The following is a 13,036-nucleotide window of genomic DNA, read 5'->3' as shown; positions in this document are numbered from 1 at the left end:
CAATTGCCGCAAAGTCTGCTCTGCAATGCAGAAATAATGCAGTTTGATGCCGCTTTCACTGCCGTGGGATCCTGGGATTTGTAGTTGGCCGTGGCACCAGAGACACAGACGGCTAAATGTCTCACCAAACTACAAATCCCAGAATTCCACAGCATTGAGCTGTGGCCGTTAAAGTGGTGTCAAATTGCATTATTTCTGCAGTGCGGATGCAGCCAATGGAAGCATGGTCAGAGTTGACATTGCAACCCTTCCGCAATTGAAGAACATGGACTCCTTCATCTCAAGAGGGACAGAGAGTGACCGAGGAGGAAATCCATGCCAAAACCATTCCAAAGATGGAGAGGAGTGGATTAGGGACTACGAAGCCTAACTAGGAACCCAAACTGCAAAGAAAGCTGACTGTCTCAAAACCACAGAGAGCTCTATGGGAACAACTGCAGTCATCCCTCCACATTGGCAGTTTTGACTGTCTTTTAACAAAGGATGCAGGTGGACCAAGGAGCAAGGCTTTGTGTGTCCCATCCACCTCTGCTACTGAACAAAAACCGTGGGCTAGGGATGGAAAGCACATTCAGAAATATTTGGGAAATGGTCAAAAAACATGTTTCTGAGTGTTGAGAAACGCTGAAGAGAAGAATCGGGGCTAATGAGACTAAGGAGAATATTTGCAGTTCTGTCCTCTGTGCAAATTTGCACTTGGTTGCTTTGTGCATTTTCTGCACAGGAGGCATCATTTTCTGCATGGAAAATCTAATGTCTCTAGGTCTACCTTCTCTGGGAAAGGAGTTCCAGAGAGCCTAGAAGCAGCCACCAAGAAGGCCCTGTTTTCTCCTGTGTTCACACCAGATACAAGGTCTTCCCCATCAGATCTCAAAACATGGGGAGATTCATAGGTCCTTCAAATAACGTGGTCTTTCAAGGTCCTTCAAATAACGTCCTCCAAACATGGTCCTCCAGATAACGTGGGCCTGAGCCCTACCCTCCACCGACTTTTCCTCCTCCAGCCATTGAGTGCAAATAGGTGCAAATCCCAGCCTCTGAGGTCGGATACCACTAAATGACTCTGAATTATCTGGCGCGGCCATATTACAGACCCAATTTGACGCATCAAACAGTTCCTTAGCCACATTTTGTTTCATAAGCACAGAGGATGCTCTTTTCCTTCCTCCGTTGCACGGCTTATGCGCCTCGTCCGTAACAACCGCAAATCCCCAGCAGCCAGAGTAATTGGCCATTAAAAGTAATCCTACAAGGAAACTCCGGGCTCCCCTAACAATGTTTCATAATATGAGAGATGTGTTCTCAAATAGATTGCCGAGGATGCAATCCGTGGGGAAATAGCCCAGGCCAGAAACCGACATCTCCAAAGATGCTGAGAGCATGATGTGAGCATTTGATGCATGCTGGGGCCTAAATGCCTTAAAGGCACCAGATCCTGAGTGATCCTGGAAGCTAAGCAGGGTCAGCCCTGGTTAGGGCTTGGATGGGGGACTGCCAGGGAATCCCAGGTGCTGCAGGTTATATTGCAGAGGAATGAACAAAGCCCTATGAAATTCATGGGGTCACCATAAGACAACAGGCCACTTGAAGGCATATATGCACTTGTGGACTGAAACCTAAAGGCACCAGATCCCATCTGATCTTGGAAACTAAGCAGGGTCAGCCCTGGTTAGTACTTGAATGAGAGACCACCAATGAATCCCTGGTGCTGTAGGTTCTGTTTCAGAGAAAGGACCTGGAAAAACCACTTCTGAGGATTCCTTGCCTATGAAAACCCTATGAAATTCATGGAGTCACCATAAATCAACCGACAACTTGAAGGCACACAATATCCAACAGCTGCCCAAATACCCCAAAAGGCACCAGATTGTGTCTGATCCTGGAAGCTAAGCAGAGTCAGCCCTGGTTAATACTGGGATGGGAGACAGTCAATGAATACCAGGTGCTGAAGGCTATATTTCCAAGGAAAGACCAGCTATGAAGATTCCTTGCCTAAGAAAAATCCATGGGGTTGCCATAAGTCAACAGGCATCTTGAAGGTGTATACACACAGAGCTTCAGTCTTCAGGCAGCAATGGAGGATTTGGAAACCTCTAAACGTTAGCACCTTCCATGTTGGTGGGGAAAAACCTTCTTCTCCTTACTCAGCACAGATAGCCTGCTGCTGTTATTCATGCTCTGGTCATTTTTATCCTCTGCAATTCCTTGGGATTTTTATTATGGGTCAGAAAAACACCCCCCGAAACACTCAATGCTGGTTTGTTTCCTCCCGGTGCGGAAGGGTTAATGTCCTTGGGTTTGTGCTTCCTTCTAACATGTTCCCATTTCTTATATTTTATGTATGCATTCCATCTTGTTTTTGCAAATTGCCCCAGGAGCTCTGCTGAAGGGTGACATGGAAAATAAATACATGCATAAATAATGTAAATTTGTAAATAAATGTTACCAAAAAACAAAAAACCCTGCAAACACACAACAGAAATGAACCACCTTCAGACTCCAGTACGTTCTCTAGAGCTACATATTCAGTCTGAAGCACTAGACAAGAAACCAACAGCTTTACAGAATCTGGAGCAAATCCCTTCCGCCGCCCATCTCTGGTTGAAATGGGACTTGCAGTACCCTTTTCTGGCCACAGGCATTGGTGGCGCTGCTGCGCAACAGAGGTCAGGTGAGCCAAGGAGCCAATAGGATCGTTTCTGAGGTGGAGATGGAAGGCTACCTTCTCATCATCTCAAACGTCCATTGACTAGCCCCACTGGCATATATGGACAGGTCTCAGGGCCACCTATTTGCCAAAATTGTTGTACTGGTTTTGGAAAATCTGTAGTTAAACAACACACAACAACCCTGAAAACTATTTCAAACGCCTGCTCCCATAAGGTTCCATAAGAAATCATCCATACCTTCTTCTAAAACAGTGGTTCCCCAACATTGGTCTCCAGGTGTTTTGGACTTCAGCTCCCAGAAACCCCCAGCCAGCTTGGCCAACAGTCAAGAATCCTGGGAGATGAAGTCCAAAACACCCGGAGGACCAAAGTTTGCAAACCGCTGCTTGAGAAGGAAGGCATTCTGGAAGATCTCGGGTGGTTCAGGGCTGCAAAATTAGTCTTGAAGGCCACATGCAGCCCCTGGGTCACAGTTTGACCATTCCTTGGGGCAAATAGTAATGCATATGGGTTCTTGTTGGTCAAGCACCAAGTATGAGACCCCCAAGCCCTCTGAACACAGAGCTTCTTACCACAACTAGGACTGGAAATGAGTAAAATGTCCACCACCATCATCAAAATCATTAAACATTTCTCCAGATCTTAAAAAAATGTCCCATGCAATTGTTTGATTCATGTAGAACAGGTTTGAGATTGAAACAGGTTGAAGGTTTTTAAGTGATTGGGAAAACCTACTCTTTTTTTTCCCAGTGGTGACTCCCAGAATCCCCCAGCCAGCATTGCCAATGGGAGTCAAAAGTTCAAAGCATGCCTCCCCCAAAACTCAGTCTCCTGCATTCCTCTGATGGTGTAACACAGGTCGACATTTTGCAATATGTTTTACATCAGGTGTAGGGAATGATCTGGCCCTCCAGGCATGGCTGGATTGCAACTCCCAGCAACATCTTTGTTGGCTGTGTCTGCTGGGAGTTGCAGCCCAAGAACATTCTCAACATTCCCAGCCTTGATCTGAGAAGAAACGAAGTCTTACTTGTGGAGTGTCTGCGATGGCCGTTCGCTGTTCTCCTGCTGTCCGTAGCAACTGGTCTTGGCTTCGGGAATGAAAGAGTATTTTTCCAACATGGCGGCCGCAGCCGTGCCAATAATCCCCAGGCCGTCCCGCACCCGCGCGTCCAACCGGTAGTCCCATTCGTCATAGGCCACGGAAATCAACCCTGCGGGGAACTCCTTGGGGACGATCTCCATGTTCCCACTCACCAAGCTGGGAACAATCCAAAAGAAGTCATAGCCCGTCAAGCCCAAAGAGCGGGCCTCCTCCAAAATGTAAACGGCTTCGTCCTTGGAACAGTAGAGAAGGATGACTGAGGAGTGGATCTTCTTCAGCTGGATGGTCGTCTTGGCGTCTCCAATGGTGGTGTCCAGGGTGATGATGTTCTGCATGTCCCAACCCACAAAACTGTTCTCTACAGTGTACTTGACAAAACTGATGAAGTCCCGGTAGCCGGGGAAAGTGCTGGTCACCAGAGAGAAGACGTGCCAGTCGTAATACTGCATGAACTTCAGCATGATGATGGCTTCCTGTTGGATCGAGGCCCCGAACTGGAAGAAGGTGGACATGTCATCCTGCAAAGAACAACAGAGAAAGACAGGTCAGCAGATGGGTTTGATTCATGCTCCATCAACTGATCCATCTTATCTATCTACTGGAACTGGAAATAGGTGGATATCTCATCCTGCAAAGAAAAAGATGAATCAGCAGGCGGATTTTATTCATTTCTATCAATTGATCTATCTTATCTATCTACTGGAATTGGCAATAGATGGGCATCTCATCATATAAAGAACAAAGGAGAACCCCAGATCAGGAGGTGGCTTTTATTCATGCGGTTATCAATCGATAGATCTTATCTACTGAAATTGGAAACAGGTGGACATCTCATCATACAAAGGAGATCAAGAGGTGAGTTTTATTCATGCACTGTCTATCCATCTGTCTCTATATTGGAATTGGGAAAAGGTGGACACCTCATTCTACAAAGAGTGAAGGAGAAAGGAAAAGTTGCTTGATGACAGAGGGATCAGGAGGTAGATTTGCCTGTCCCTTTTCGTGGGATGTCCAAACTCTGTTTCCAAATCCTTAGCTGGAGTTTGAAGTTGCTGCAATGCTAGCAATTTGGGGAGAGAAGGGGAATGTCATGAGAGGGCAGAGTTGTGATTTGGAAAGAAAGGCCAAGGCCCTCCTTTTGCACACCCCTGGCATTACACTCTTTGGAGTCTCCCTGCCACCATCGCAAGACGCTAAACCAAAAGGTGACAGTTGCTGCCACGCAGGGAGATTAATCTTCCCCTTGCTAGACAAGCTAAGCTGGTCTTGATCTCGCTTGTTTATAAAGCAAAGCCCCAGGATCACAGCAAGAGAGGAGGGATCTGTTTGCGTGGGCAAGAGCTCTGGCGCCAGTCAGGCAGGGCAAAGGCAGGCAAGGAGGCCAAGGGACTCTGGAGAGGAGAAAGAGGCACCGCTAGCAAATCTCTCCAGCAAGAGAAGACATCAAACGGTTCCCCCACACACACCACATTTCATCCGTTTTAGTTATTACACTGGCTGCCAATACACTTCTGGTCTGAATTGCATTGGCAATGGTTAATGACATTTAAAGTCCTGAGTGGCTTGGGACCTCGATACTTAGAGGAGTATCCCTATATGTGTCAATGCACTCTGCTAAGACATGAGAGAGGACCCTGAACCTAAGCCTAGCTCAACCTTAACCCAACCCTAACCCTACCTTAGCCCTATCCCCACCGTAACCTTATTGCAACCCAACCCTAACCCTTACACTAACCCAACCCTTACCCTAATCCCATCCTTGCCCTAACTAGTGTGGTCAATGTACTCCCCTAAGACATGAGAGAGGACCCTAAACCTTACCTTAGCCCAAACCTAACCCTACCGTAACCCTATCTTAACCCAACTCTAACCCTAACCCTTACGCTCCCCTTGGGGGCCCAATTAGTCTCAACCATGATTTCGGTGCCAAATAAAAATGTGGCTGCTTATCAAGGCCTTTGGGTCCCACTGATTCCTCCCAAATCCTAATATACTGGTTGTAAACTGTCATACAGTTGGCCCTCCGTATCCACAGATTCTGCATCCAGGGATCCAACCGTCCACAGGTTGAAAATATTCCCTCCTCCCTCCCCCCAAAAAAATCCCCAAAGCAAACCTTGATTTTGCTATTTTGTAGAAGGGACTCCATTTTACTACACTATAGTATCTGTTTTGATAACAATAACAACAACAACAACAGCTTATAGTACCCTTTCCACCAAACCCAAAGGGTGGAACATCAAACCCATACAGTCAAAAACAGAGACAATAAAACATAACAATATAAAGATACATAAAATCCCCACCATCTTACCAGCTGCTACCTAAGTCGGCAACCTCCGGCACAATTCAGCAGCGTGTGTTTATCACTTCTTTTCCTTTGTTTATCACACTGAAACTGCATTAATTCTGCAGTGCAGATGCAGGCCCTGTTTCTGTCTCCTTTGCAGGAAAGGTGACTGGAGAGATTTACAAACATTCCCTGCAACTCAACTGTTTCCCAGCAATAGCTTAAAGCCACTGAACTTGTTATCAAGGGGAACAGACGGGGATTTCTTTCCCCCTTCACCGTGGCACACCAGAGTCAAACTGCAGCACAACCACAGTGCCATTGTTCTGTTCCTTTTGTGAATCTCTGCGCCGGAGTATAAGTTCTGGTGTGTGAAAAAAGAATGCAAGGGTAAACCTTCAAGCTGTTCGGAGAGTTACAAACAAGCTTTGGAGGAGGACTGCAGGTGAGCATGTTCACCGCTCAATCCAGGAGTGTTTGCAAAGAAGAAGAAAAAGGAGGATTGCTGTGCAATTCTTTAAGAAGCTATCTCCTATGCCCTGGTTCCTTGGAAAATATTCTCCATCCAAACTAATGCAGGCTTTGGTTGGATGTTTCAATGCAGTGGGCCCTTAGTGTTTGATAGGGTTGGTTCCAGGACCCCAATGAGACCAAAATCTGTGGATGCTCAAGTCCCATTAAATATAATCGACTATTATTATTATTATTATTATTATTATTATTATTATTATTATTACAGTGGGCCATCTGTATCTGCTGGAGTTTGGATCCAGGACCCCCCTGGATACCAAACTCCATGGATATTCAGGTCCCATTAAATACAATGGGGTAGTAAAATGGTATCCCTTATATAAAATGGCAAAATTAACCTTTCTTTTTAGGCATACACACACACACACACACACTCAAGCCATGAATGGTTGAATCCATGGCTACAGAAGGCCAACTTTACTGATTGGATGGACTCTCCTTCTGAATGAACCGAATAGGAAGATGGCTGATGGAGGGAAAGAAGTTGAAAAAGATTGGAGAGGAGAGCAGGAGAACGATGGATGTGTTCACACCCAACCCATTGGGAGCAGAGAGTATTCTTCCTACAAGAACCGCTACACTAGTTGTCCATTAGCTACAGGATGTACCACCTCAACATCACAAGGATGATTCCACCATCTATTGATTCAGGCAAAGTCTCCCAAGGATTGCTTCCCATTATCTGAATTCCTGAGGAGTCTTGATGGCTCTTCTGGGACGGTCAGCTCCTGCAATTACCCTTTTCCGTCTTTCCCTCCGCCGTTGTTAGCTCATGAAAAATACATCTGTTCTCCTCCCAAAGAATCAGGAGAGCTTTCTCTGTCTCTGAGCCTTAAAGCATCTTTAAAAAGTGGCTCTTTCAAAAATTAAATGGGCATTTCCCCTTCCCGCCTGCATTGTAGGCGCTGGGCTTGAGTGGCACCTAGTGGCAGAAGACCAGCACTACAAGGCAGAGAAAACAAACCAAATGGGAAGCAAGGAATCAAGTCCTAGAGCAAGAGGGAGCAGACTTCAAAACAGGTATCTCTAAATATATATATATATATACATATACACACACACATACAAACACACATATATAATTCCATTGACTGGATGTACAAATGCAATGTGTTATAGTGACATCTAGTGACAAAAGACAGGCACTACAATGTAGAGAAAACATACCAAATTGGAGGAAACAAACCCAGTCCTAGAGAATGGGGGGGGGGGGGGGGAGGCAGATTTCAAAACAGAACCCACTGGCATCTGTTCAAAAAGATATAACTACTGAATTCCACTGAAGGTATAAACGCACCTCCGGTTTCCACCATTTCTAGCACCAGTGGCAGAGAGATACTGCGGCGCCATTGGACCTGCTCCCTGACATCCGATTGTTCTGGCTGTCGCTTGTGAGCTTCATGAAACAAGACCATCCCAGTGGAAGAGAATGCGAGAGCCGCTCACCCAAAAATTAAGCAGATGCGCATTGGGTTTAATTGACACGCACCTTCAGGGGTTTCCGCTCTGAAAACGTTCTGATGGTTCACAGGACAGAAACAGCCCCGTTTCCAAATTTCATTGTCAAATCCAAAGGGGAGGGAACCATTTTATTTTTAATTTTTGGAAAGGGGTTGGGAGGGAGGGGGGCATTAGCTACATTCATCTGTTACAGCAAGCAGCGCAAATGAGATCTTCAAAAGTAACAGATTTATTACGGCAGACGACCCAAAGGCAGAGACACCCACGCAGAGAGAGAGAGAACCCAGTAAACAGCAGCGCTCAAAGAGCATGAAATGCGAGATGTAAAATCACTGGCATTTGCATGCAAAGCCAAAATGCATTCAAGATGAACGCCGCAACCGTTCGTGGTGGTCGTAATTGGCAAGGAGATGATCTTCTTCTGAACATCACAGTCTTGTGAGCATCACAAATGTGAAGCTCCATGGATGACCTTTCTCCAACCGCCATCAGCCAGGCTATAATCAACCTTGCAGGGATGGTTTGGAGGCAAAACCAAACGGCTGCGGCCTTTCCTAGTTTTTCTGTTCCTCCCCATTCATAAATGTTACCCTCTTGACCTCAATCCAACACCACTTGGCCACATGAGTCCTGATTTTTCATTTGAGGAATGTCCGAAACTATGTGCCGGTTCAATACTCAGAGTAACTCCCAGACTAGGAAGGGTTCCCTCTGGATGTGCTTTCTATTTTGCAACCAGCTTCCTATTCCCATTCACAGGCTTTCAATGCAAAGCCAGTTGCAGTTAGCCCAGTTGCATCCGGGGCCTTTTGTGCCGGTGATTAAGTGGGCCCTTCCCTTTCCCACTCAAGAGGAAAACAGGGCCTGAACTCGGGTGGCAAGTACTCCGCAAAACGTTGAAAAGAGTGGAGAAGGCGCACTTGTTCTCCTTCTCTATTTCTCGCAAGGCTGCTTTCTTTTTTCTCCCCAAATTAAGGCAATCAAGCAGTGAATTAATAAAGGCAGGGTTAACATCAACCTCTTGGCTTTGAAGAATGAGGAGGAATTTACACTCAGAAAATATTTTTGCAGCCTTCCCTAATTGAACCAGCAACACGACGGACAAACTCTTGATGTCGTTGGGTCTAGGAAGGTGGTGTGGTTTCTTCATATACACACACACACACAGTCGCCCCATCAAGTCTGTGGACTTGGAAATCCACAGAGGGGCCACCGCCATTAACCCCAATGGGGCATGCACCCCATTCAAGCCTATGAGGCTTGAATATGCATGAGCTTTGGAACTGACGGGATGTCCGGAAGGGATCCCCTGCAAGTTCCAAGGGGTGACTGTATATATATGTGTTCAAGTTCTCTGTTCAACAAGCTTTCAAAGCTCCGCTGGCTTCTTCAACAGACAAAGGGGTTAAAAATGATGGAGGACATTTGTTTGACGAAGAAGCCGGTGGACCTTCAAAAGCTTGCAACGTCTATATAGTATGCATTTTGGTTGGTGCAATAAAAGGTATCCCCACTTTGTGGCCTTTGGATGGCACCATATTGCCAATGTGAGCCTTGAGCCTGGAGTCCATACAAAATGGGTGCCATGGTTGCCTGCTTCCCTGCCAACGCCAACAAAGAATTTAAGAATGGAAATGATTCTGCTTTCAGAGCAAATGGGCTTAATTTGTAAGCGTCACTCTTGAAGCCCAACCAGCGGAGTCAGCAAACACCAGGAAGCTTTCCAAACATGTCTACGCAATAAGCATTTTTATTGTTTCCATCTCTCCCTAACAAATCCAACCAATTCAGCATTAAGGCAGCATCGTCCTCTGCTTCTGTTGCACCAAAGGGAATCCCTTAGAGGCCACTGGACTCCAAGTCCCAGCAGCCCTAGCCAGCCTACACAATAGTTGTGTATGGTGGGGGAGGTGTAGTCCAACAACAGATAGAGAGTTGCATATAAAAAAGTACATTTCAACCTCAGCTCCCCACATTCCTTTTTGACTACAACCCCCAGCATCCTTCTGCCTCCCCCCAGAACCCTTGACCAGCGATTCCCAAACCTTGGTCCTCCAGATGTTTTGGACTCCATCTCCCAGAATTCCTGACTGTTGGGCCAAGTTGGCAAGGGGTTCTGGGAGCTGATGTCCAAGACACTTAGGAATCTGAGGTTTGGGGATCCCTGGCCTTAAGCAGTGGTTGCCAAACTTGCGTTATCCAGATGTTTTGGATTTCAGCTCCCAGAATTCCTGACTGTTGGGGCTTCTGGGAGTTGTAATCCAAAACATCTGGAGGAGGACCCAACTCTGGGAACCCCTGCTTTAGACCCAACCTGTCAGGAGAAGGGTTCTGGGTGTCATGACTTAACAAAAGGCTTTGCTTGGGAAGGGGGAATAAATCTAGAAGGAACCAGAAGAGAATTCCTCCTTTGACACTGTAAAACATATTAACAATATATATTCAATTGCCTTCCCCTAAGCTGGTACCTTCCAGAGGTATTCTATTAGGACTTCCATCATCCCAGGTCAACAGGGGATGATGGGAACTGCTGTCCAACACAACCTGGAAAGAGGTACACACAGGGCTTCTATCCTGGGATGCATATGCGGTCAAAACCCACAACGGACAACCATTCTGCCTTGGAGTGAGAAATCATGGTTCGCTTAAATTAACCCAGCAACTGTCAAGGCTTTCTTCTGCGCTAGTGACTCTTTCTCCTCATCTGCTGGGACTCGCAATGACAGCCAATGGCCGAGACGATGGAAACCGAGGCTGCCCATGGCAAGGCCCAGGGTCTGCTCACCTCTTCAAGTCCTCTCCAAAGACACTGGATGTCGGACGCAATTGGCATTACGGACGTTCCCGTTATTAATTTCTTTTCCCCTCCTCCTCCAGTTGCATCCAGATCCTTTTTTCAATTAGCCGTACAAAGGGGAGGAAAAGCTCTTTTTCTAGGTCACATGGCCGATTAGATCCCCCCGGCGCCGCTTCACCAAAAGGTTACCGTCCAACCCAATTAAAAACACTGGGCTCAGAAGGCCAAGGAGGTACGCCAGAGACTTTTTAATGAAGGTAACAATTAATGGTAAGACATTCCTGGCTCTTCATTATCCAGCTGGCAAGAATATGCTCCGCATCAGTGATTCCAAGACTTGGGTCACCCAGATGTTTTTTGGACTTCATCTCCCGGAATTGGCCAACTTGGCCAATGGTCAGCCAACCTAGCTGGGGCTTCTAGGAGCTGAAGTCCAGAAACATTTAGAGGACATCAGTTTTTGCTCTACATTTTGGACAGGAGATGGAAAGGTCAGATCCTCCACATCTGTGTCTCATCTATTCTAGTTGAGTCCCACAGACCAAGAACTGCCTCCGATGTCTTTGCCAAACATATGTGGTGGGACCTGCAGATCTTAAGCTGGATTGAATATATTGAATAATGAGGCTTGAATATGTGTGAACCTCCGTTTTCACGGGGGGCCGGGGGTGGAATGGATCCCCCACAAAAACGGAGGGCCAACTGTATTGTTATTCTTTGCCACTGACGTTAGAAAATTTAATTTTCTCCACACCAAAAGAAATAGAGAGAGAGAGAGAGAGAGAGAGAGAGGAAAAGATCCAGGTTCCACGTCTGTGTTTGGATCTGGTTAAATCCAAGCTGTCACTCGATGGGAGAAGAAGGCTTATAGATGAGAAAGAAAATATTGGATTTAATGAAACAACCATGGCGAGATGAAAGAGCATCCATTCTTGTTACCGAGATCAATCACAAGGCAGGAATTGCCAAATCGAATGAAAGCGCTTAGCAGGCAAGAGCCCGCCAGCATCCTATTCTTTACAACTAAGGAGCAAGTGACACTGATGAGATGGCATCGATCATGGAAACGGCTTATCTCCAAGATGTGTGTTATTTGTCGCGATTAAGGAAGTCGCAGAGTCATCCGAATGGCTCCGTCCGATGGAAAGCGTCTGGACAACAGACCGACCTCAGCGCTCACTCCTCCAAAATGGACAGTGCCCATCATGGCGGTGGAAGACGAAGAAAAAGACTACAGAGATAGCTAAGATGGAGATCCCGTTGTAAGCTAGCATGAAGTTCCACCAGCCGACTTACACCTAGGAGCAGGTGGATGAAGGAGATGGGGCACCAGTAAAGAATGGAACGGGCCCACCAACCAGAGGCATTGAGTAAGCCTGAGGAGCAATTTCATTCTTGTCCAAGAAGATGGTTCATGGTAAACAGACCTGGCCAAGGGGAAACATATCTATGTGAAAGGAAGGGGAGAAAGATGGAATCTTGGCAGGTTTTGAACTCGTGTTGTTAGAGCGTTTGTCGTACAAAACGTACAAGTGGCTCTTCCCCATTATCCTCCCTCCACTTCGCTCCCACCGTCTCAGCTGCCAACTCAATTTTGTCACATCTCTCGACAACAGAGCCACTCTTGAAGGCCAGAACCATTGGAATCGAGGGTAATTCATTCAAAATTAATAACCACGAGATATTATTTTGCAAGAGCGAGGTTCGAAATGCAACCACCTTTGCAAAGGCTAAGTGATAAGGAAGGATAACTCTCTATTTTTAAAATAATAATAATAAAATAAAATGCATAGTTTTTGATATTTACAGATTTGATTATTCACGGATTTGATTAATACGTTCTCTCTAGGAATATCTAGGTCCTTCAGTGCAACTCTATGGTCAACTTTAACTAAAAGCTGCATCAAAAGACCAAGAGATTCCTAGAGAGAATACTCTGCTAGGCCTTTGTAGCTCCTCCAGCGCAGTTCTATGGTCAGTGTCTGTCGGCCGTTGGCCACAGAGTTGCCCTGGAGGACCTAGAGATTCCTAGAGAGGTGTCCTCTCTAACATGGTGTTTTTGTTATTTGCGTTTTTCCCCCATATTCACGGGGGTCTTGTGCCCCCAAGCCTAGCAAATATGGAAGGACAAGTGTAACCTGGGACACTTGTCTCTCCAATGAGATCTAGTTCCAATAAAACCT

General features: G+C 46.2%; 1 protein-coding gene across 4 annotated transcripts in view; it reads right to left on the bottom strand.

Moving 5' to 3' along the window:
* GRIN2A (glutamate ionotropic receptor NMDA type subunit 2A) overlaps window positions 1-13,036 on the bottom strand; it is a 112,735-nt gene that overhangs the window by 33,627 nt on the left and 66,072 nt on the right. For all 4 annotated transcript variants that reach the window (XM_042438023.1, XM_042438022.1, XM_042438024.1 and 1 more), the window contains one exon: window positions 3,700-4,292. In XM_042438023.1, coding sequence (XP_042293957.1) covers window positions 3,700-4,292 — 593 coding nt within the window. The remainder of the gene's footprint in view (window positions 1-3,699; window positions 4,293-13,036) is intronic.

Source organism: Sceloporus undulatus, chromosome 8 (genome assembly GCF_019175285.1).
Source record: "Sceloporus undulatus isolate JIND9_A2432 ecotype Alabama chromosome 8, SceUnd_v1.1, whole genome shotgun sequence".
Lineage (NCBI taxonomy): Eukaryota > Metazoa > Chordata > Lepidosauria > Squamata > Phrynosomatidae > Sceloporus > Sceloporus undulatus.
The sequence above is the reverse complement of the archived record's forward strand: the minus strand, read 5'-3'. Positions and strand labels throughout refer to the sequence as shown.